This window comes from Pangasianodon hypophthalmus, chromosome 7, assembly GCF_027358585.1.
Source record: "Pangasianodon hypophthalmus isolate fPanHyp1 chromosome 7, fPanHyp1.pri, whole genome shotgun sequence".
Classification (NCBI taxonomy): Eukaryota; Metazoa; Chordata; class Actinopteri; order Siluriformes; family Pangasiidae; genus Pangasianodon; species Pangasianodon hypophthalmus.
Genome location: NC_069716.1, coordinates 7,638,086 through 7,663,597, shown reverse-complemented (window position 1 = coordinate 7,663,597; position 25,512 = coordinate 7,638,086). Strand labels below are relative to the sequence as shown.

Below are 25,512 nucleotides of genomic sequence, written 5' to 3'. Positions count from 1 at the left end.
ACACATCTTAGTTTTAATCTTCAGGTTCTTTTTCATTTCTTAGCAATTGCTCTGTTATTGGCTCAGGCTGTCTCTTTAGATTTTACAGCACCACAACTGTAAAAGTTATTTTAAAATATACAGTATATACAAATACTGTAGTATCTTCATCTCAGTTATTAGCACTATAAGCAATATTTGTGTGAAGGAAAACGGAGAAAAGCAGTCGGCTGTCACTGTAGCTGAATTCTGGAAAAAGTGACAAAAAAAATTGGGCTTTTGAATAAAATTGAGTTTTTCCATTTTGCCATAATATACTTTGTCACCTGAACATAAAAAAATCAAAGCCAGTTTAACAATTGCAGTCGTAAAAAAAGGTTGGTCTGCTTAAAGATGTCTAAAACCTTGCTAGCTAAGTGTGATTTTCTCATCACCTCATTATCAAAACAGAGAAGAGAGCTTACACATTCTATACAGACTTCAGCGATTATTTTCCCACCAATGTTAACACGGACAGAGCTCAGTTGAATGAAGAGATGATGATAATGAGGCTCGTGTTTAAATGCCACTAGTGACTTTTACTTCAGGTGATGAGATAGAGACTGTTGTGGATGATACTGATAATCAAAGCTATAACTAATTTCCCATTGTAAACTTATAATCCTTTAGGCTTTGTCAATAATGTGGTTTTTCCATCAGTAGATTAGGTTGTAAATGTAGAGTGTTCTTCAATGCAATTAGTGCAAAATATTTAAATGATTTTTTCTCCTTTTTCACTTTTGGGGCTAACCAGAGTTTAAATGATTGAACCTTACCTTACCTGATAAGAGTGAAATACTTGCAAAGGGGAAAGATATTTTATAGAACTACATATAGTAGAAAATTTCAAAACTTCTCAGTGTGAAGGGCTTTCCTAGGCTGCCACACAAAAGGGCATGTGGGTACAAATAAGAGATGGAGGTCATGTAAAAAAAGAAAAAAAATGAGAAAATAGAAAAAAAAAGAAAATGTGTTTCATTAGTGCTTCACATATTTTAAAAGAGCACAAGCTTACAGCAAATCAACCACAAAGAGAAGCACAAATTTCTTAAAACTATTTCCAGTTGTTCCTCCAGACTACATGTGTTTCCATGTTAAAAATATATTACAAAGAAACTGGAGCTCTTGAGACTTTCAGAGTGGGAATTACAAGTTAAAGGCCCTTTCAAATGGAAAACAGAGGTCGGAAACTTTCCAGTTCCCACTCATGAACGCAGTATAACCTCTGACCCATGTAAACCCAGCCACTGCATCTTTTCACACTGCTGCTCTTGCAATGTAATAGAGAAGCTCAGCATGCTTGGAAGAGCACATTAATTCTTAACAGTGAAGGCAGGAAGGCCATTCATCCTACCCAGAGAGTAGAGATGGCTCTAAACGTGCAATTTCCTGACAAAAGCATATGAAGTTTCGCCACTCCCTCATTTCGGACACTTCTATTTCACACTGTTACTCTTGTACCAAAATAGTTCTAATATAAACATGATTTATAAGTTCAACTTTGGCTACAAAATTTAAATTTAAACACTTTAAAACCCTGAGGTTTATAAGGGTCACATAAGTCACAGTTTGGTAGGTAATTAGTAAAAAGTAGCTAAAATAATAGTGTAGGGCCAGAGATGTCAGATAGAGGGTGCCACAGCATCAGTGGTGTGATACCTTCTCACAGCGAGACAGCACAGTGCTTGCCTGGATCACAGTGACCTGCTCCTCATTCCGCAAGTTCTGAGAGAAAAAGAGGAAACACAGAATGATTTGAGAACTACAGCAGTGTGTATTAACCGTGACACAACTGACAAACAGTTTTACCCCATTGTCACCCAGGATGTCCAGCTTTTTCATGAGTTCAGGGATAATGACATCCTATAAAACAGAACATTAAAACGTCACACTCAGCTTTGAACTGCACAGTAAGTTGTTCATGGCTTGTTGTTATACTGTGTATAATCTGTTACTATATACAACAGCTTATATATAATAACAGATTATACTACTTACTATATACAACAGCCTGTGTCACCTCATGACATATAACATATCCATAACACCAGAGCAGCTGCTTTGGCTGTGTACCTGCCTGCATGTGTATGCAGCTGAATGTAGGTGTGTGCACCTTGATACCCTCCCGTTGGCAGTGGAGCTGCAGGCTGCTGCTGCTGTTTTCCGTGGCAGAGATGTGCAAGTTATAGGCAGGAGAGCGCCGCTCCCTCTCCTAGTGGTCAAACACAAAACTGGTCTAGAGATGATGGACATTTACTCTTTAATTTACTAGTCTGGTTACACGCATCATTACAGGTATATTGGAATGATCACATTCTCTCTGGACTCAAACATTCAAGAATTTATTTATTGATATATAATTTGTTAAATTTGTTATTAGGCAAGTAATATACAATATGATATATGATAATTTGTTTACTTGTGTTAGTAATATTACTCCAGTCTCATATAAACTATTATAAACATATTATACCACAGTGCTTTTGTAATCTGAAATCTGACTGGTCAGAATGTGTTGATTAATTTTACAATTAACAGCAGCTGACAGTACAGCTTGCTTTAATTCAAATCACAGGTTTATATTAATGCTCTCTTACCAAGATGTTATCACTTATCAGTTCTATAGTATCAGCTCATTCACATGGACTTGTATGAATGTTGTTCTATATAAAAAGATTAAAAAATGGTGAGGTTTTCCAGAAGGAGAGTTAACATATTTGGAAGGAGTCTCCAGTGTCAGCACTTTGTAACTGTCAGAGGTAAATTTGACTTGTCCAACATGGGAAAATTTCCAGGATAGTAGGCTTTGTGGTTCCTCTGTACCATTTCAAGTTGGTTTTAGTTTTTTATCTTATTAATTTCAAAAGAGAAAAAAGAGAAACTGGTGAGAGAATGACTGCTTATAGCTGATAAAAGGAACTAATTTAAAGTTTCACGAATGCTTCACAACATTAAATGTAACTGTAAATGGATATAAAGTTTGGCATTCTTCAATAATTAAAAAATGCTGTGGTATAACAGGAATATAATACTATAAGAATATAACAGCACATAAACATATGCTCTACATGTTCACCCTTCCATTTTACACGTTTTCTTATCCAGTATATCATGTTTTTATGGATTTTGCTCAGCATATTTGGATTGACACATTTGCTCAACATTTTCCCATTGGTTCCTGACTTTTCAGACACCCTGTATATATAATATACACCCTGTATGTATGATAGAATCTTTATAACCGTTATATATAAATTAATAAGAAAAAGTAAAAATAGTTAACTCTTACTACACAATTGGTAGCACAATTGGTAACTCTTACTACACAATTTCTTTGCTTCAGACTGGCCCAGTAAACATTTACTAGTTATACTAGTTTTTGTTATCTTGGCAATTAAAAATGACTACAACTCAGGAATTATGAATTCTTGTAATTAAACAGACACATTTAATAGATCTTATACACAAATATATCTGGCATGCACAAACAAAATAAACAAGATACCAGGCATGTGCTGATAATGAGTAATAGGGGCTATAAACTGTAATAGGCATACACTGTAATTGTGAACAATTTTGAATATGGTCACTACACCTGAGGAGGCTGCATAGTTAGGCAGCATGTCTAGGCTGTGTCTATGCTCCTGAAATAAAGTCTCTCGCATACAGAAGCGCAGAGATATCTTACACTATATGGCCAAAAGTATATAGACACCTGACCATCACACTTGTACGTGGGCCTTCCTCAAACTGTTGCCACAAAATCTGTATGCTGTAGCATTAAGATTTCACTGAAACTAAGATGCCCAAACATGATCCAGCATGACAATGCCCTTGTGCACAAAAAGTCCATGAAGACATGGCTTGCCAAGGTTGGAGTAGAAGAACTCAAGTGGTCTGCACAGGACCCTGACCTCAACCCCACTGAAAAACATTAGGCATGAATTGGAACACCGACTGCACACCAGGCCTTCTCACCTGACATCAGCGCCCAACCTCACTAATGCTCCAAAATCTAGTGGAAAGCCTTCCCAGAAGAGTGGAGGCTGTTATAACAGCAATATAGCATATTAATGCCAATTTTGGAATGGGATGTTCAACAAGCACATATGGATGTGATGGCTCACATACCTTTGGCCATATAGTGTGTGTGTTCATTATTTTGGTGAAATTTAAAGGGACGTTTATGTGTCCATTTTGGACAAGGCACTCACATAATTCTGTTCACTATATAATAATTCCATAAGATCTATATAGACATATATAAAGATATACATGATATTCTATTATGTTATTATTATAATACAAAAATGTAATACCGGCACATGCCTAATTTAGAGATGAAAATATGATTCTTACAAAAATAATGTATTTTTACAAAATAAAATAAAGCAATGTGTGACTCAGGAATCAAGTGTTTAGAATGATGATGTCTAAAAAATATATATATGAAACTCTATTTTTCTTTTAGGATAGACAAATGCATGCACATAAGCACATATCCACGCAACACAACCACACATGCATATAGAACACACAAAAATAACATGCGGGAAGTGGAGTCAAAAAATGGTGAGGAGCTTGATTCAAATCAATTTTATTCCACCTTCTATTCAACTGAAGAAAACAATAAATGTACATTATTTAAACTGAATAACAAAATGACAGGGATGAATGTTTAACATAAAAATGATGCAGTGCAAGTGTGTGTGTGTGTGTGTGTGTGTGTGTGCATGGGAATGAGAGTGTGTGTGCATATGCATGTATAGCCATCTACATGTTTGGCTCATGCAGACAGTAGTGGGGGTCGGACACCCCTGGTTGTTGCCGTGGGAACATGGGGTTCTCTTACTTCCAGTTCGAGTATGCGGAACTCCAGCAGCTCATTTTGGTCTTGTGTGTCTCTCACCTCGGAGCGCAAACACAGCTCGGACTGCTTCAGTAACTCTATCTATTTCACACACACGCACACACACGCACACACACACACACACACACACACACACACACAAGGTAGACAGTTCTATTGCATGTATTACTATGGAACATGTATATGCATGTTAGAAGAGGAAATACCTTTTCTCTTAGTTCCTGATTGATCCTAATGAGATTCTGCTTCTCCTCCACCCATTTTGAGTCCTGCATTACACACACATACACACAAACACACACTATGCGCCTGTGCTCATGAGGAAACATGAATATTTCAAAATTACCAGACATACATATCTATTCAGAGCTTATATACCACCAAAACAGACATAGATAAGTGCACAAATACACACTCAGTGGAAAGTGGAAAGTAAGTGCTAAAGGTAGTGCAGTGGCCAGAGTTTATTATGAAGCATGCAAAAGTCCAGCACCATGTTTAACAAAATAATACTAATTTAAAAAAACAACAGAAACACAAGCTAACCAATCAGAAAGCATGCACAAACCTGTATTAGCATAGACATAGACATGTATAAACTAGATGGCTAATGGGCATCATGCATGTAAGAAGTAGATCAGTGTACTGACCACCTAAACCCAACAGAACTGATTTAAATACACTGTGGCATAATGTGATAACTAAAAACCACAAGCGCAGTGGGAGTCGGGTGTTTTCTCCAATTATTTCTCTAATTAACTTTGTTTATCTGTAACAATTTACAGTAATTGTTTATAAGTTGGTATTATGAGATTAAACAGAATAAATAATGATTAATAGCCACTCTCTCTGGGCCTCAGTGATAAGGTATACGTGCATTAGGACTGAGCTGCCGAGCATGTAATATTACATGATTGTGTGCCAGACTGTCAATCAGACTGGCACCAGCACACAAACGCTGCTGCCAGACAGACAAGCAGCAAAGCTAATGAGAACAGAGCCAGAAACCAGATGCCTCTTCTCCCCGTCCCTTTTTCTCTTTACCTGCCCCTTTTCTGCCAGGCTCCTCTCCAAGTCAGCGTTCCTCGCCTGGCAGGCGTTCAGCTCCGCCTGCAGCTGCTCCCGTGTCTGACGGACAGAGCACATAGCCAATCAGAGAGCCAGCCTATGGCAGACTGAAGACACACAGCTTCATTTGGGTTTGAGTGTAGTAGCTTAAACGTGTGGTGAAACAGGATGCTATTAAAAGGTGTTGTTTAAAGTAACAGGGATACTTTGGCTGCTCTACTGAACTCTTGCTATTACATTTTCAGCTGAAGCACTGTTCAGATTTGAATGAAACTATTATGCATACACATGGGAACTTGTTCTCTGAAAGAGGGATAGGCAGTAGCTTTCATGATTACTTTTTTAAAATTCAAGAAGTGTTTCTTGTGACCAGTAATCAAAATGGATGTAAACCTCAGGCTTCCACACAATACAATTTCGATTCATAAGGCAACACTTAGATATTTGATGATACCAATGAATCCACTTCCAATCCACCATGTCAACAACCATCAGGCTGTGTACAATATGATGGGTGGCAACATAAGATGGCTAAAACAGTACTACGTTTTAATATTTTTTTATCTGAATGTTTGATGATTTGTTTTATCCCTGCTAACAAATGAACGAAAACAGACAGCGAAATAAAAGTAGACATGCTTATGCGTGCAACATGGGGAATGCTGGTCACAACTGTCTTGGGTACGAGTGGCCATGTGGGCAGTGCAATGCAGAGCATGTGTGTATCTGTGTGATAAGATCATACCCTGCAGTGTCTCTCAGGGTCGAGAGGGCCTGTGGTCTCCTGGAGGAGAGCATACGCTCGCTGAAGTGCCTGGTATTCTCGTGTCAGCTGCCGAAAACGAAGCTCCGCCTCCTCTCTGGAGAAGGCCTGACCAATCACAGGGGAAAAAGACATCATGTACATACTGTATATTTGTACAAATGGGACGATGTAAAAAAAAAATTTTATTTAAATTTTAAAAAATGTAAAAAAAAAAAAAAATTGCTATCAGAGTTCTTGCTGACTAAAGGGTTTTCAAATGTGAAAAGAAGATAAAAGAGACTGTAGATAAAAAGCCAGCAAACAAAGGTTTTCTTAAGCTGCCACACAAATTTACAAGAAAAAAAAACACACCGTACCAAAATTGATTCTAATATCAACCAAATAATGATGAAAATATGACAGAACAAAAACAACATTAGGATTGCTGGGATGATCAGCAGCTCATATCGAAAAGAAAAAAAACTATTTTTACTTTTTGAAAAAATATTTTTACCCCCATTTTCTCCCAGTTTGGTATTTTTGCCAATCCCCACCCACTAGCTAGCTCTCCCCTTTCACTATCTGCCCTCTTCGTCATTCATGGGACGGAATAACGGCATCTTCCCCCCCCCAAAAACCCAGGAAGTTTTGCTCTCTTGGACTCGCAGGCACGTCTGGCTGTAGCATTGTCGAAATTTGACTTGGTCCAACTGGTGCCTATTTTTAGCAGATGTACAAAATGTACAACCTTGAACATTTGGTACTTCAATGATAGTCATTGGAAACTCTTCACATTGTGAAATTTTAACATTTTCTACTTTATATAGTTTGAAAACTTTCCTGAACTGACGTATAATAATATTTCTATATTCACAAGCAAATTCTGATTCTCCCCAAAAGTGAAAAGTTTCATTCTGACTGTGGTGCAGGAGCATCAAAGACATTTTGAGAGCTAGTATCTGATTAAAACTGAACCGATTAGCATTATGTCCATTCGTTACAGCGAGCCATTGACAAATCGTCACATTTGCTATGTAAGAGAAGTACACCTACCTAGCAGGTTTTTAGACACCTTTAGGCAGACTGACTGCATTTACCACTGTTTTTGTTAAAGTGGCTCCTTACACAGTTATCTTGATCTTTGTAGGCAGACAGACAAGGCAATGTTAGATTAGATTTGGTGAAATATATTTATGTTTTCTTAAAGTAGAGGAGTCACAGTATATTACTGGCAGAAATACTTCAGAACAATTTTGACCCAAACCTGATTTTTCATCTTTTTTGCCTGTTTGCAAGAATTCAGAAGCAGCAACAACACACATCTAGGCTTTGCGTAGCATAGAATGCTTTAGCTGGGGTATACACGACCGAGCACAGGTTTGATTACTTACCTCCTCAAGCTCCTCCTCTGGGGTGGCTGGGGTGTGGTCTGTGCGGTCTGTGTTGTATGATGTCAGAGACGATGTTTCTGAATCTATGGACTCCTCATCAAATCCAAAATATGTCTCCACAACATGCCTCTGAGAGAGGGAGAAAGACGGAAACAGTTGAAGTTAGTAAAGTAATTGAGGAGATTGCAGAACTGGTCTCAGAGCAGCCCAGACATCAGGTTCCAGTTAACGATCTTTGGGTGGTTGAATGTTTTCTGAATTGTCAGTTTCCTTCTGGTTCTTACTACGCTGCTGCAACATTGTAGGAATATTAGCACAAATGTTTCCACAGTGTTAGCTTCTGTATTACAGGGAAACAATGGGAAGCAAAACAACACTGCATAATATGTTTTTAGAACATTGTAGGAATGTTATTTTAATAACATTACAGCCAGACCTTAGAAACTAACCTGTATTGTGTTATATATTGTTGTCTGGGGTGCTCTTAATCGATAAAAAAGAAATTGCCTAGAGGTCAGACTCGATAACAAGCACAGAACAAAATCAAACAACACACACACACATACACACACACACACAAAATGCTCTAAAACTAGCGCTTCTCTCTGGAGACTCTGAGAAACTGATGCACTGTGCACTCTTACCGTCATGTTTGTAGGTCATCTCCTGACAGCCAGAGAAATACAGGCACACCAGTGCACACAGACAGATGAAGGACGACAGGTAAAGGACCAGCAGGATAATATCAGGCATAATGACTCGTGTGTGTGTTTGTGTGTTCAGTCCAGGGTGATATAAACAGTCACTCCCGATTATCCCGAAAGTTAATTCCAAATTCCAGTCAAGCCAAGAAACATAACATCTTGATATTTGCAGTGATCTCCTTCATCACCTGCGTGTCTCTTTTAAAATGAAGTGTATTCCTCTACTCAGATGTGCTGGTGGTGTGTGTATGTGCTTATTGGGATGTTGATGTCTGATGTTTGAGTTTACAGTCCTCTGACTCCACCTCCTTAGCAACAGGCAGGGATGAACAAGCAAACCCCACCCAACATCACACACACACAGATTACCCCCCCCCCCCCCCCCCCCTCCCCCAACACACACACACACACACACACACACACACACACACAAACACATATACAGCTTCCAACTTGACATTCATCCATACTCAAGCTCTGGTTAGGATAAGGATTGTTATTTAGTAATATACTTTTCTTTCTTCTTTAAATTTATTATTATTTATTATTATTATTTATTATTTTCCCCATTTGTATGGTGTTAATGTTTTTCACATTATATCTCAGCATGGATTGTCCTTATCATTTTAGTTGACTAAACCAACAAGAAAGAAAGAATGAGTCTACCAAGAAAGAATGACAAAGAATGAAAGATTGTGAGTGAGGGAGACAGGGAGAGAAAGAGTGAGGAAAATTTGACACTGAGTTCCTAAGAGTGTAAACGTCACCTCTCCTTTCCTCTCTCTTTCTCATCATCTCCCTTTCCCACACACACACACACACACACACACACACACACACACATCCCTCGGAGGAGACAGTTGCTAAGTGACAGAGCATGGAGTGGCTGAACATACACATACACCCAACAGAGCGCAAACCGCACTCTAATCCAAGCATAACTTCCTTGGACACAATAATGCAGTACTGGAGTGAGTGTGTGTCTGTGTGTGTGGCACACTGAATGATTAGATTTACCCACCTTTGGCAATTTGATATTTTTCCTCTTGTTCTTTTTGTTGAATATCAGTCTATCCCGCTCCTGAAACCAAAGAGAAACATCAGTTTTATGAAGTAATTCATTAATTTAGATTAAGACTGTATTAATAATTATGCATTAAATATCAGCTCTTAAGCAGTTATTATTTTCTAGCTCATAAAATAAAAATGTCACCATGGAGTTGTGATTTCCAATTCATGACCTAAATAAACACGTCAGACAAGATGTTCCTATTTAGAGAAATGGTTATGTGGAAAATCAAATTAACACAATGTTTCACTTGTCCTGAATTCACTCGATCAGCCAAAACACATTATATGATTGGCATTTGATTCTTTAGTTTCATAATGTAAAAAAATAAATAAAACTTGTAGCTTAACACTGCAATGCTTAACACTATACATATAAATACATATACATATATATATATATATATATATATATATATATATATATATATATATATATATATATATATAGAGAGAGAGAGAGAGAGAGATAGATAGATAAATAGTATATATATATATATATATATATATATATATATATATATATATATATATATATATATAGATGGGGGTCCAAAAGTCTGAAAAGACCACACTGAAAAACTGGGACTTTTTTTTTTTTCCATTTAAAATTTGAAATAAACAGAAGGTTTTAGAATTTTGAAATATTTAAAACAAAGAAAGTAAACACTTGATATCTTGACTGTTTAATATTCAAGATTCTGCACAATTTCTAGGTCCCTATTTAAATGTAAGCAAATTCATGACACTGATTTTCCTCATGTCTAATCTCTTCTACTGAAGCATGTGTTCAGTCGACACTCCCATGCACTGATCTAAAATGGATCATAAGGTTTTGCAAAAATCGCAAAATTATATTTGCAGTTCAAACTGAGCAATTGAGGTTTACACTAGTCAGGCTTCTTATGCGTAAATTTACAATCAAGTGCACGAGCAGGATAAGAAACGTTTTTCAGAACTTTTCATGAAAAGCAAATGTCTTGCTCCTACAAACGAATACACCTCTTTGTATCCTGCTCGAAAATGAGACCTATTGTCAAATCAAAGTGAAAATTACACAACGGGCCGACAGAACTATTCATTTTGTGAGGCTGAAGGAAAGAGCTGGCTAATGCTAGACCCAACTTTTCTGCTTTTTTACCATGCTTGCTATTCAGAAGAGACATGGCATGATTACAGACTTAAAAAAAACAAAACCTGCAATAACATATGGTTCCTATCTTGCCTATGCCTATGATGACCATAATTGATTTCATGATTTCATTATGGTTTCATAGTATTAACATCATGACCAGCTGTCACTGATCCGAGGTAAGTGTTTGTTCTTATAGTAATATGTGCATTTCTTACAATGAAGTCACAATATATGCGTAGAATTTTTGGCTAAAAATGTAGCTGCGGACTGTGACGACGAACAGACAAAATAAAGGAGAGGGGAGTTGTAGTGAAATCCTTAAGTAGGCCTTGATAATCAGGTAAGCATCCTAATTAACAAACAACGCTGATTACTGCACAGTAATAATCACAGTGTGAGACCAATTAACGGACACACACACTCAGACACACAGATACACACACACCACGATGACCTAGTAGTGACCTCTACATGTTGTATGAGATAATGTCTGGTGTTCATTAAATTAGATCAAAAACACTCCACAAATAATGAGTCATTCAGGCAAAATTCAAGTACTTTCAAATGACTCACACACATCTCTACTATGTGTGTGGTAGCAGTAGTAGTAGTAGTAGTAGTAATAGTAGTAGACCTGAGTGAGCTCCTCAATGACATTGCGCTGTTCACTGACTTGCAGCCGCAGAAATTCCACCTCCTGCTCCTCGTGGGCGTGGCTTAGGTCTGTCAGAGAGCTGGTCCTCTTCAGCACTGCTTGCTGGGAGTCCAAGATTGTCTTCTCCTTCTGAGAAAATCCAACAGAAGCAGTGGTTTGAAGTGTGCCCATGTGTAAATAAGTAATGTGTAAATGTGTGTGTGTGTGCTTGTGTGTTTGTCACCTACTAATTCAGCGTTCTCACGGCTAAGGGATTTTAGTTTGTCCTCCATGCGCTGCAGGGTCTGCAGGAGCTCTTCATTCTTTTTACTTATCCGTCTGTTCTTCTCTAACAGTGGTTTCATTTGTCCATCTGTCTCCCGAACACGCTTTAACTGAGAGAGGGAGAGCAGGTGGGACAGAAAGACTGTTACATTCTTCGTCAGCCTTGATCACTCTCATCATCCAGTAGGAGTCAAGCACTTAAGGAACATTGTGAGGTCACATACATGTCTGTGCATTAGGAAATGAATTTCACTGTTTGAAAACTATTTACATTTTGATAACAATAACAGATTCCCATGTCGTATGTTGTAGTCAACTAGTGTGCGTCAAACACGTGTTACTTAAACTTTCACCTGATGGAGGAGAAGAGCCCTAAATAAATACGTCATTTATGGCATCCTTTATACCACATTTTTAAATGCTTTAAAATGCTTATTAATTCTTTTGTTATTATTAATTATTAATTAATACTTCTAACTCTCTGTGCTTATACTTCTAGCTCTCTGTGCTGCTATAATATGTTAATTTCCCCTTGGAATGAATAAAGTTATCTACCTATTTATCTTAAAAAAGGCCCAAAAAGTAATATTGCATATAAAACAAGTAGGTATTTGTTTGTAACAGGTTTTTGTCAGTCACTCGTTTTCTGTGCCTGATTCTCAAGTATCATCTATTGAGTATATGTTCAAGAAATGGTAAATCTAATCATATCACAGTGCTGTTCAACTCTCTCTGAGAGAGAATCTGATTGCTCAGACAATAATGGCAGCTGTAAGGCAAATCACAGGTTTATACTGTTTATATATTTTTTAATGTTGTCGTTCTAATACGTTATCATTTCTATAGTAACGGCTAATTCACAGGGAGATGTAGGGCGGAGTCTCCACCTAAACCAAGTCTAATAATAAACAGATTTAAAAGCATGTTGATATGTTGAAGTTTTCTGTGAGGAGATGCTTATTTGGAATGAGTCTCCAGTGTCAATGCTTTGAGATAAAGTCTTCCACAATGGAAATGTCTATAGGTTACAGTTTTATCTTATTAACGTCACGAAAAGTGAGAAGATTACTCAATAAGTTGTTTCATAGATGTTCCTCAAATTCCTCAAATGTTATTATAAATGGATAAAAAGTCTGACGTGATTATTTGATCATGCTGCTATAGGAAAATAATCAACTTCGGAGTAGTAACGGCCCTAGGATTGTACTCTGTCATTGATTATTTTCTGATAGCAGCATGCCCTGTTGTGTTTTGTTCCCTATATAAATCAGAGGCACCACAAAACAGTACTGTGGGTAAATCAATAAAAATATAAAAATGTTAATGAAATATTATACTCCCTCATGATTTTTTTGGATTAGGTAAGCGAAACAACTTCCCTGGTTTATGCAATATGAAAACATAGTGTAGTACTGTGGCTAATTTACCCTCTCAGGCAATAAAAAATTATAGGCTCATTAATATTTAAGTGAAATAAAATACTAAAACTTCTAAGTAATAAAAGTGTAAATGCAATGTTAATGATTGCACTAGCCCTAGTGTATGTGTGTGTGTGTGTGTGTATAAGCGTGCACGTGAACAATCTGTGTATATGTACCAGTTCAGTCCTCTCATCTGACAGCAGTGTGTTTCTGTCCTCCAGTTTCCTGATGACAGCCTGCAGCTCAGCGATCTTAAGCTGGAATCTGCGAGTGTCCCTCTCATCTACTTCCTACACACATCCACAAACACACACATTAACACAAACACACACATATCCACAGATAATACATACACCCACACATATAGCAGAGAAAGCTTAGCCAGAAATCATACTTCAAAACATCAAAAAATCCTGCCATTTTAGTTACAGAACAACTCGTTCTATACAGGTGTGCGTTTGTGTGTTTGTGTGTAACCTGGTTAATGACGGAGTCTGTGTTGTCTCCAAGGGCAGGAGCCACCTCTCTCTTTGGGCTACCATGGTGCCGCTCGGCCTCCTCTTTCTGCAGCAGTAGGCGCTGAGTCTGACCTGCTTGCACACCCAGCTCCTTTTCCAAAGTCTGTACAACACGATCCCTCCCCCGCAGCTCCTCCATCTAACACACACACACACACACACCAATATGCATGGGCATGTACACACACACCAAATATGCATGTAATATGAAGGTATGAATCTGACCATGTAGAAGTCCTCTAGAATAAATAGTTTTAAGGTTCTATTCTTTACATATTGTGCATGAACAACAGGTTATAATGCCAGTGCACTATTATCTTAAAATTAATTTGAATATATGCAATCTGTTAACATACAGTAATTGAGTTTTCAGTGACTCTCGTGCCTTGTAATTTTTTTCAAGGACCAGGATTCTACAAATGTCTAGGCTGATCAACTAAACCTCTAGTAAGGGGAAAATTAGGAAAATGAGCTTTTATTCCTGAACCATTCTTTTAGTAGTTACTTTTCAAATTCATCAGGGGTTATATTCTTACTTTCACACTTCAACATTTTCCTTTTAACCCATTATCCATCCTTCATTTCACGGCTCACCAGTCTGCGGACTTCCTTCTCGCTGTCACGTTTGATCCTCTGGATCTCCTCCTGATGGGCCTGATGTGCTGCTCTGAGATCAGATGCTTTGGCTTTATCAGCCTGCACAGCGTTGGTCAGCGCTTCCTCAGCCTGTCTGCGTGCTGCCTTGGCCTCTTGCAGCTCCTGTGTCAGTTTAAGTCTCTCGGCCTCATACATCCTGCGCGCCTCCTCGCGTGCCTCCTCCCTCAACTCGGCGGCACCGTTGCCATTACGCAGCACATTCACCAGGCTCTGCAGACGCCCAAGTTCAGAGTGGCGCAAGCGGGCAGCACGGGCTAACTCAGCCTCATGCTGCCGGCTCAGAGAGTCACGCATAGCTGCTACCTCACGCTGTTTCTCCTCTCGTAGCTTCACCCGCAGCTCGGTCTGCGCAACTGCATGCCTGTGCTGCTCAGCCTCCCGCTGCGCCCGCAGCTCCTGCAGCCGCTCACGCAGCTTACACACCTACACAGGGGGAGTAAGAGGGGTGTATGAATATGTGTGAAACTGTTTAACAGAATTCCAAAAAAAGGCCACAAAAGGTAACCCTTAAAATTAATAGGCCCTTTTTAACACTGTTTTATCTGCTTAATACATAATGCCATTTCCTAATTTTATAAAATTTATGAGAACAGCTAATGAACAACATAGGGCAGGACAGTGACGGGGGATAAAAGGACTATTTTACCCCTAAACATGCTAATGTTGCTAAAAAAGGGTTAACTAACACTGCCTACAAGTTAATAAAAACCAATGTCAACTAGCATTAACCCTCATTAACATTTGGTGAAAACACATTAGACCACCAAAGAGGACTAGTCTTGTTAAACGTAGTGCGTATATTCATGTTCTTACAAAAGAGCTAGTCGCATGAACCAGACTCCTAGGTGGAGACTTGGTTAAAATTGACTGTTGTATGTGGAGGAGAAGTGCTTACTGAAAGAAAAATAGATGACAATTATCTCCCCTAATACATAATATGTTATGTAAGGAATAAAACACAGCAGGCATGCTGTTATAGGAAAATAATCAAAGACAGGATGGTGTAATGTGGCAGAGTTACTGTTTCTACCCCATAGTTGATTATTTCCCAATAAAAGCATGTCAAAGAGTGTTTTATTTGTCTTGTACCTCAGCGATTTGCAAACTGTTACATTTTTTCATTCATGAAAGAAGATCATTTTTCTTATCCATCTATGGTTACATTTAGTTTTTGTTATCACTTACATTAGAGCACCTATAAACAATTAGTTAACAAGTCAGAAAAAATGCAGCTTGTTACCAAGAAACTATTCCTTTGTCCTGAACACTTTCTTCTGTGGTAAACTTAAAGGAACAGCTTTACCTATAACTGTTATAAAGTGCTGACACTGGAGACTCCTTCCATAAATCTCCTCATAGGAAAATTCAACATATCAACAATTAGAGTTTTTTTTCTTTGTTAAATAAAATTATTAATCCACGTATTATTAAGCTTAGGTTATGTGGAGTGTCTACCCTGTGAATTAGCTGTGACTATACAAACAATAACATATTAGAACAAGAGCATTAATATAAATCCAATGATTTGTCTTACAGCTGGCACTACTGTCAGAGCTGCTGTTATAGAAAATGAATCTTCCAGCCAATCGGATTGGAGAATTCAACAGCACTATGGTATAATTATGATTATCACACTAGTTTCCATCCATCTCCAGAACTCATTATTTGACTAAATGAGACAGATATAATAAATACATGCACTTACTGACCTTATATATAAATTAGCTTTCTGAAAATGCAAACAAGTGTGAGAAAGAGTGAGCATTATAATCTCCAAGTGTTGTTCAGTAATTTTAAGCTTTTTGTAAACCACATGGTTTTGGAGCAGCAGTTCTTAGTTCAGTTCATTACCAGGCTTAATATGTGTGTTAGAGAAGGAAAACCATCAACTCCAGCCATGGGGTATGCCATAAAAAGGGATTAACTCTGGCATGAATCTGGCAATAATACTTAATGCAAACAGCCATATTTACCAACCTTTTAATTTAGAATATTACTCAGCTGATACTTATCCAAGTGTGCTTTTTTTTTTTTTTTTTACAAATCACATCAATTCATCTGTTTTTGGCTCCTGTTAAATTATAATATATCTGAGCATCCTGTTAACATGTTAGTCGTTTGTACTTTTTTGGTAATTGTTGTGAGCTCATGGATAATTGAGTTAATTGAGTCATAAACATATTGACACAACACACGCCTCTATGCATTAAACGAGTGCTGTAATCAAGATCACCACAATACCAGGACTAGCCGAGATCGAGTCTTTAGGGGGGGGGGGCAAGTCAAGATCCAATTGAAAGTGAGACTGATTCAAGATGAAGACTGAAAACCATCAAACCCCTGTTAAGGCCAAGCTTTTACTTCAACTAGTTGGCTTCATTCATGCACTTTTGTAAAGTTGTGCATGCAAAAAGAAAAGACATTTTTAGGAACTCAAGACCATATTTAGTGAGACTAATACTCAAGATTGAGTACAAATGCCAATATATTCAAGATAATTCCAAGTCAATACAGAAAAACTCAAGATTGGACGTTAAACATTTTTAAAAATGTAATACTGAAGAATTACAGACTCAAGAAGACTGTAACTAATGAACCTACCTTTGCCCTCTCCTGCTGCAGCTCATTTTGTACATCACTTAGTTTGGCCTTGAGCTCCTCATTGGCTGCCTGTAGAGTCTCTGTCTCCTGTTTCCCCCGGCTCTTTTTAGGGGGTGGGGCTGAATTAGGCGTACTTGCAGACATCCTCTCCACTCCTCGACTCTCTAGTGGTCCTCTAGTCTGATTCCAGGCGTCTTCTCCCCTCACACAAAACTACTGGTGCCTATGGGGATGGACCAGACTACCGTCATCATCCCCTTTTTCATCATCATCAGGCTGAGCAGAGGTGCCTTTCAGCCTGAAAATAAAGATAGACAGAACTTGTGAGTGTAAGCAGAAATCAGGGCTGTCCAGTCTGAGAGTGTCCTCTAATAATACGAAAATAACCAGACCCACCCGAGAGAAAGAACTGTTTGTGTGTGTGCAGATATTCGGTGTACATGCAGTCAACTCCATAATTATTGGCACCCAAAGCATTACACACAATGTATCTGCTTTTCCACTCAAAAAATTTGGAATGAGATGACTTACTAACAAAATATATATTAATAAGAGGGAAAATGTATTAAAAATGCTCTCCGTCTTTGAAGATGAACATATTTGATGGCCAGGGAGGCAAATAAGTTCCCAAACAACAGTTTCAGAATAGGATAGGCTGCTTTGATATGTAATGAATTGTTTAAGCTAACACTAGCTTGCTATTTAGGTCCCCTACAGTGTAGCTTTGCAAGTCAGACACTGAGTATTGAATGCTGAGACTATAGTAAACAGCATAGTTTCCAGCTTGTTGCACAAAAAAACACTGGTCAAAAAACATTGTTGCCCTTCTGCCAGGAGGTTAAGGCTTGGCTATTGAGAGACAGAATGATGGTTGAGGAAACATAAAATCAATGACTTGTCCAGATTTAAACCCTTCTGAAAAATGAGGTCTGAATTGCAAAGTGCTCTTATTCTCTCTAGAGGGAGGCTTCACCAAATATCACTGCAAACTACTTAAGATTAATTAATATATTTTAAGATTAAAATGTAAATAAACCTAAAGCTACAGATCATTCATTTCATGTCTTATTCATTTTGGCTCATTTTTATGAAGGGGAACAATTATCCAAAAGTTGTTTCTAGCACCATGTCTTTATGTTCATTCAAACCATTTACATTCAGTCTCCTTGTTTTTTGTGTCAAACTGTAACATTTATTGTGGATTAACACCTTATGAAATTATCTTTGTCTTTCCTTTATCTTACTGCTACAATAATGTAACATTCTATTGTCCTACAATATTTGCAGATTTTCAGCTTACAGCCTGGGCTGGCATTTCAGACAGATTTTTTTTTTCTGGTAATTCAATGATGGTCTAGTCACTCCATCTAGTGGAGATTGTGTCCAAAATCTCACCATTCAAAATGCATGCTAGTTTTCCAGCACACTGAACTGCTTATACCCGCAAATAGACTTCAAGGAAATGACCAGTGGAATATCATAGTGAGAGAGACTTTTCTGTAGAAGAAGTAGTACTATAGCACGAAGAGCATGTTTAGTGAAAAGGATTAGCATCAGTCTTAAAAGGAACTGCTACATAACTGTTAAAAGGAACTACAGAGTTTTATTTTGCAGGAAGTGTGGTGCACAGACCCACCGCATTTTTCCAAAGGTTTCAAAGAAACAAGAACAAAACCACAGAACGCTATTAAAGTCAAAGACCGAGCGGTAGATTAAACGCACACATTTGCTCGCAGGATGTCAAATAAAGTTTAGTGCCATTAAGAAGTCTTTGAATATTTATTGGGATAAAACTACCAGTTACATGTGGCACACAAACACACTCATATGTACACACTGGTAAAAAAAAAATAAAAATTCAGAGTTTCAAAAGAGCCAGGATATTCAAGTCAACTGAATGAGCTTATGCAAATGAGATTAATGTGACTCCTTGCAAAGGAGAGTGAATAAAGCCTGATCACTTTCTCCTGCACGAATGTATGTGAAAATGTGTGAGAAATCCAAAGCAAGCACAGATAACTGTTAAAAAATGAATTGACTGTAATTTAAAAAAAAAAAAAAAACAGGTGAATTTGAATGCAGCCTTACTGGAATGGTAAGTGAAATCCATAATCCGCACACCCTTGTTTCTTCTCAAACACACACACCAACACATACACAACTGATGAACCCAAAGTGAACAGCTGTCTAGTATTTTGTGAGCTCCACCCTCAGGACACACGTAAAACCTATCAGACAGGTAGTTACAAGGCAGCAGGGTAGTAGGAGTGTGTGGGTGTGTGTGAGAGACAATACTACTGCACGACTAAATTTAACACTCCTGCCGACCTTTGAGACTTAGTAACTCCGGTATCTTAAGTGGTCATATAACCCATATATGCACTTTATCTTTAATGGCTGCAGTTGAATAAAATGAAGCAATAGAGTGAAATGTGTGACTCAGGAGAAATTATCTGTTTCACACACAAATACAGTGTTTTACTTTAAGTACGTCAGTAAAATATTGATATTGTGCTAAATTATGCCATAGTACATAGCTGGTATTGTGCTACCTTTTTTCTAACATTTTATATTTTTAAAAAACAGTCACAAGCTCTGAACTGAAGCAGCTGATTAGATGTTAAAAGTTTGTAATAAACTATTAATATTTATTTTCCTGCTTTTCAGTGTTAAATTATTTCATTTTGCAGCTGTTAAAGAAACATATTGTGTATCACAGAAACGTTTTCAAGTATCATCGTATTATATTTTCTCATATTGCATAACTTTGCACATGCATTATCTATGATGAGGTTTATTCAAATATGTGCACTCTGTTCATTGAGAACATCGTAAATATGGTATGAGATCTATGTGATAGTCAGGAATGCCTACAGTAATATACAATGTTTACGCTCTTACTAGCCTGATGATCATGTGACTTAGAGGCTTCCAGACACAGTACAATCTAATCTAAGAGTAAGTATTCATTTCTAAATATGCTCCATTGACTTCTATTCACTTCACGTTGTTCACTCAGTTTTAGTGCTCGTCTAGAGAAATAGGATATTTCATTATTTGATCCACACCTTGATTATCCCTTCATACTGCAGCTGTGAAATAAGTGTGAAATAAAATATGGCAAAGTGTGCAGTTATAGGAAAATAATGAACAACAGAGCAACGTGATGCAGCATGACATGCAGCCGTGTTACTGTTATCATCCTGAATGTCCAATAACAGCATTTCTCTAAGTGTTTTATTCCACTTATACCACAACCATCAATTACATTTTTAATTAATTAAAGAACAATGTTGTACTTTTTAACCATTTATAGTTAGATTTATGGTATTGAAACATCCCTGATACACGTTCCTGTTATAACTTACTTATGAGCTTTTTTCCTCTTGAAGTTATAAAACCAAAAAATGCAGCTTCCCATGTTCCCAGAGAAACTGCAAAGCCGTCTGTCCTGAAGATTTTCAAAAAATGTAAAGTTACAGCTTTACCTCTGACTGTTACTTGAGACTCATTCCAAAAATGTTAAATAAACGTGTCCTCACAGAAAACCTCACCATATCAATGCCTATACACACACACGTACAAATCCCTGTGAATGAGCTGCCGTTACATAAAATGATAATGTATTAGAACGTGCACATTAATATAAATCTTAATATAACAGCTGGACCTATTGTCAGAGCTGCTGTTATAGAAGATTAATCAACACCTTATGACCAACCAGAATCAAGCATTTATCATTCTTCATTTACATCTATAGCATTTAGCAGATGCCCTTATCCTGAGCTTTGTAGTCTTCATCAAAAAACACACCCACATGTTAGTTCACTAGGTCAGGGACTAAGAGTACCATCAGTCTAAAAAAAATATTATATATATATATATATATTTTGCATTATGTTATAAAGTGTGTGTGTATATATAATATATATATATATATATATATATATATATATATATATATATAAACTATAAACACGCAACTTAAAGACCTCTGAAGCAGCTCCGTAAGATACTGCACATGAAGTGTGATTTATTATCAACAATAAACAGTGAACTATATTCATATATTTCATATATTCAATGTCAAAATGACTTGGCAGAGATCTACGCAGAGAATGTGTTTTTTGTGTTGTGAGCAGAATATTTGCACCTGCATGATCTTCCTCGATATCCATCACACAAGAGACCTGTGATATGATTGGCTTCACCTCATAAAGTCTTGCTGCTCGGTCCGTGTTATTTTTCACTGTCCTCATGAGGACCTAAATACATTTCCAAGTAACATGTCCAAACACATTCCAATTAGCACACTGCCTCCAAATATAAATTCTGAAATAAAGTCCATGTTTTTAAAAACGTATCATGTACAAATAGGCTCTCGATTCACATACTGTACATTGTGAGGGCTAAACAAGCACACACATACTACATGTACAGATTCTGAGTGTAGGCATAACATATATGTTTAAGAAAATAATAAGATCTCTGACCCGGTATTTAATTTAGGCAGCATTCTTTGTCCACCTAAGTGTAGTCATCTCTGTATGAAAGGAAGCACTGTCCCAGATCATCAACAATAGTTCAAGTTCATGGCCTTTGTTATTGTCATTTCAACCATATACAGCTGGTATAGTACATAGTGAAACGAAACAATGTTCCTCCAGGACCATGGTGCTACATAAAAACAACACAGAGCTACATGAGACTACTATGCAAGACAGTTCCACATTTACTAAACAGGACAATAGGCACAGTAAAGGATAGTTCAGCACTGACCAGTACACAGTTCTTGTGTGGAATCAGGTGCCAAGAGATATTTCAATATAATGATAAATAATAATAATGTATATAATGTAATTATGTATTAATAATAAATAATAAATGCACTAATTTGAAAGGCCTTATGATCCACAATTGCAAACCAGGACAGACTGGCTGAACAAACCAAAAAAGCAGCATAAACAATGCAGTGCATGTCCAAATAAATAGCACGCTTGGATCAAAAGGCAAGAATAATGAGCTGGAACTTATGAGATATGCTACAGTGTAAAAGTACAATCCATCTAGTATTGTTATCCAGAGGTTCCCGATCCTAGTCCCTAGAAACTTGCAGCATAACCTTTGATCCACAATGATTCAGTTTATTAGCATTCTACAGTCTGGATTACCTGGCTAGATGTGTTTTGGAGTTCATTCATTCATTCATCTTCACAAACTGCTTTTTCCCGGTCAGGGTCACGTTGGATGCAGTGTCTATCCCAGGTTGAAATACACCCTGGATGGCATGCCCGTCCACCACAGGGCACCATGCACACACATTCAACACTCATTCTCACTTATGGTCATTTTAGTGTAAACAAACCACCTACATGCATGTTTTTGGGAGGTAGGAGGAATCCAGAGACTCCTGCACAGACACGGGTAAACATACAAAGCTCCATATAGACACTAAACTCGAGCTCAGGATCGAACCATTGACCCTGGGGCTGTGAGGTTGTAAAGCTGCCCACTGCAGTTAGAACAGGGAAAAAAACCTTGATTGGGAACCTCAATGACATATCACTATTCTTCTTCCAGGCTGTTCTTAACTCCAGACCTGGCAGTTTTTATCTATTCCAATACAGCTGATGATGATGATCATCATCAACTCAATATCAAGCCCTGCATGAACTGGATCAGGTGCAGTAATGAAGATCGAAACACAAGCAGAGAGAAGCAGAACCACACCCCACAGCTATTCCTACAGAACATCCTAGGCTCTCAAACCACTCCAGACCACTATTTGTCCTGAAATGCACGGAACACGAGACTCAGGAATCCTAAACTAATCAAATAGGGCCTGAACGCAGTAGGGAGGTGTCAGATGAAAGCTCATAAGAAAGATGGTGATTCGTTATATAGCCTGGATCACTGCAGCTGGGAAGAGTGCAGCTTGCAAAGCAGACACTTACAGTACTGGAAGCTCAGTACATCAGCTGATGCTCCACACTGAAAGATGCAGCGGCCTTGTCGAGGAAAATTCTGCTGAAATTGAGGGTGAAATCGAGCAGAGGCGATAGGCAGGGATGCCAGATTGGGTCAAAATCATGATTTCTATTATATTATCAATTAGGGAAATTATGTCTACAGTAAATGATCTCTAACAAAGAGAACCTTCTTTTTTTTTTTCCAAATCTATGTGGTCAAAAAATTGCCTAGTGTGGAGGGAAAACGCCCAATCTGGCAACAGTGCAAAAGCGCGAGCTTAGAGCAGCAGAATCGATACAGCAGTGTATGAGGCACGCCCGGTTATTACAATTTCAGGAAAAAAAAAACGTTGCACTCGCAATAACATGCAATAACTTGGGCGCGAGGACATCATGACGTCTGCCTTATAATAATATTAATAATATATATTTGTTGTCATTATTATTACAAATAACCGCATCTCGCGCACGCGGCCAACGGAACTTGGACGCGGTGCAGATGCTATTAATGAACCTCGGCTGCGTCCCAAACGCCAACCGAACTGAATAGTCACCTTAGCACTAATTTGCAAAGCGAGATACCTTAGACCGGTTGTCGCGCGCTGTCCACTTAGGCCGGTGTGTCTCGCGCTGATGAGACAAGCAAGCCGACCTCACCGCGCGCAGGTTTGCCGGTGATGATCAGTGCAGGCTGGCGGTGTGTGGTGATCTTTACGAAGATGTCTTTCACTGCAGGCCGGATATATCCGAACACACATGCAAGAGGAGATAATACACACCGGGCTGCTTCGCTCGCCGGGCACGAGAACGCTTTTCCCCGCCCACCGTCAACGACGTCATCCAAACCGGGAACCTTTCCTGCATAAACCGGGGAGCAACAGAGACAAGCGCGACCAGGACCACTGCGTGCTGAATGAAGAGAAAGCAACACTGCAGTGAGAGCATGAATGGACCACATGTGCAGCACAGCATGGTCTCTGCCACCCTTGAAAGATGTCACCCCAAACTGCCTCAGTTAGCCCATGCTGAATTTAAATGGGAGTGTAGTAAGTATTTTGACCACATATGTATTTAGGCACTGGGTGGCAAGTGGGTAGCCCTGCTACCTTACAGCTCCAAGATCCCTGGTTCATTCCTGAACTACAGTATCTGTGTGGAATGTCGGATGTTGTCCTGTATCAGTTTGGGATTCCTCCATGTTCTCTGGTTTCCTCCCACAAACATGCCAGCAGGTGACTTGGTGACTCTAAATTATCTCTAAGTGTGTGTGTGTTTGTGTGTATCTCCTCCAGGGTGTATTCCTGCCTCATGTCCAGTGTTCCCAGGACAGGCTCTGGATTCATCATGTCCCTGACCAGAATAATGTGGTCACTGAAGACGAATAAATTACATGGCGATCCATTTTACAACAAGGAAGATATCATATGTTCTGCAAATTCACCCTTCCCAGGTCCTACACATATTTACATGGTGCCAGTCTTTATTGTGACCTTAACCACCACATGTCTCAAAACCTGGACACACCACTGTGACGCAGTAGCGTTCACGTGATCAGTCACCTTAAGATAGGGAGGGAGGCAGAGAGAGAGAGAGAGAGAGAGTGAGAGAGACTTCATTAATCTGGAAAATCAGCCTCAGAAATACTACTGAAGTACTATGACTATGACCCAGATTCTTTTATCCATGCCACACACACACACACACACACGCACACACACACGCGCACTACGACTCCCCTGGTGTAACCATATGTCTGAGTGAAGCTGAACACAGACATTACAGCATGGTTTATTAGCACCACATGTAGGATACAACTGGCTAAGCACACACACACCCCACATCCTCGCTATCACCAGACATAAAAGCTAGACATAGAATAGTAGCTCTCATCATACACACACTCATTCACTCATAATTTCCTTGTTTTTTCCATTACATAAGAACATGAATAAGCCTTGAAGCACTATTTCTTTTCACTATTCTTAAACATATTACCTAAAATCTTGAGTAACTCAACAAAGCCGGTAAGCCTGTGACAAGTGTGTGTGCGCGTGTGTGTGTGTGTATGTATGCACCTTAGAATGGACCTTCTGTTCAGTTAAACCCTGTTACAATTAAGCGTCAAATGAGCTTAAGACGTAATCATTCCCTTCTTCCATTTCTCTCTCTCTCTCTCTCTCTCTCTCTGTCGTAATGGTAAACCCAGCCAGTAACAGAGTGGTTTTGAGACTAAATAATGCATTAGCTTGAGCAAACACATGGACTGAAAGACTGCCTGCAGGGTGGGGCAAGACAATTTGTTGGCTCAAATACATTTATGAGTGGAATGACTGAGTAAAGGAGAGCCAATGCTCTAGCTTACGTAAAAAAAAAATTGAAGACAAGTCACATTTAGTGGCAGTATGTCCTACTAAATTATCCCACACTA

The 25,512-nt window shown here is 38.4% G+C and overlaps 1 protein-coding gene across 6 annotated transcripts in view; it reads right to left on the bottom strand.

The window, feature by feature from the left end:
* Positions 1–23,856, bottom strand: part of jakmip1 (janus kinase and microtubule interacting protein 1) — a 25,814-nt gene extending 1,958 nt beyond the window's left edge. The window contains exons 1-16 of one of the 6 annotated variants that reach the window (XM_026940701.3): positions 23,667–23,855; positions 17,116–17,413; positions 14,452–14,937; positions 13,817–13,996; positions 13,516–13,629; positions 11,882–12,028; positions 11,634–11,783; positions 9,818–9,877; positions 8,093–8,221; positions 6,702–6,827; positions 5,933–6,016; positions 5,095–5,157; positions 4,871–4,969; positions 2,096–2,230; positions 1,828–1,881; positions 1,678–1,743 (exon numbers count right to left, since the gene is read on the bottom strand). In XM_026940701.3, coding sequence (XP_026796502.1) covers positions 1,678–1,743; positions 1,828–1,881; positions 2,096–2,230; positions 4,871–4,969; positions 5,095–5,157; positions 5,933–6,016; positions 6,702–6,827; positions 8,093–8,221; positions 9,818–9,877; positions 11,634–11,783; positions 11,882–12,028; positions 13,516–13,629; positions 13,817–13,996; positions 14,452–14,937; positions 17,116–17,259 — 2,037 coding nt within the window. In that variant the 5' untranslated portion in view covers positions 17,260–17,413; positions 23,667–23,855. Of the gene's footprint in view, positions 1–1,677; positions 1,882–2,095; positions 2,231–4,870; positions 4,970–5,094; positions 5,158–5,932; positions 6,017–6,701; positions 6,828–8,092; positions 8,222–9,817; positions 9,878–11,633; positions 11,784–11,881; positions 12,029–13,515; positions 13,630–13,816; positions 13,997–14,451; positions 14,938–17,115; positions 17,414–19,203; positions 19,756–23,069; positions 23,601–23,666 lie in introns of those variants that run through there. The other 5 variants (XM_026940702.3, XM_053235689.1, XM_053235692.1 and 2 more) reach the window with 5 other exon arrangements.
* Positions 23,857–25,512: the final 1,656 nt, after the last annotated feature.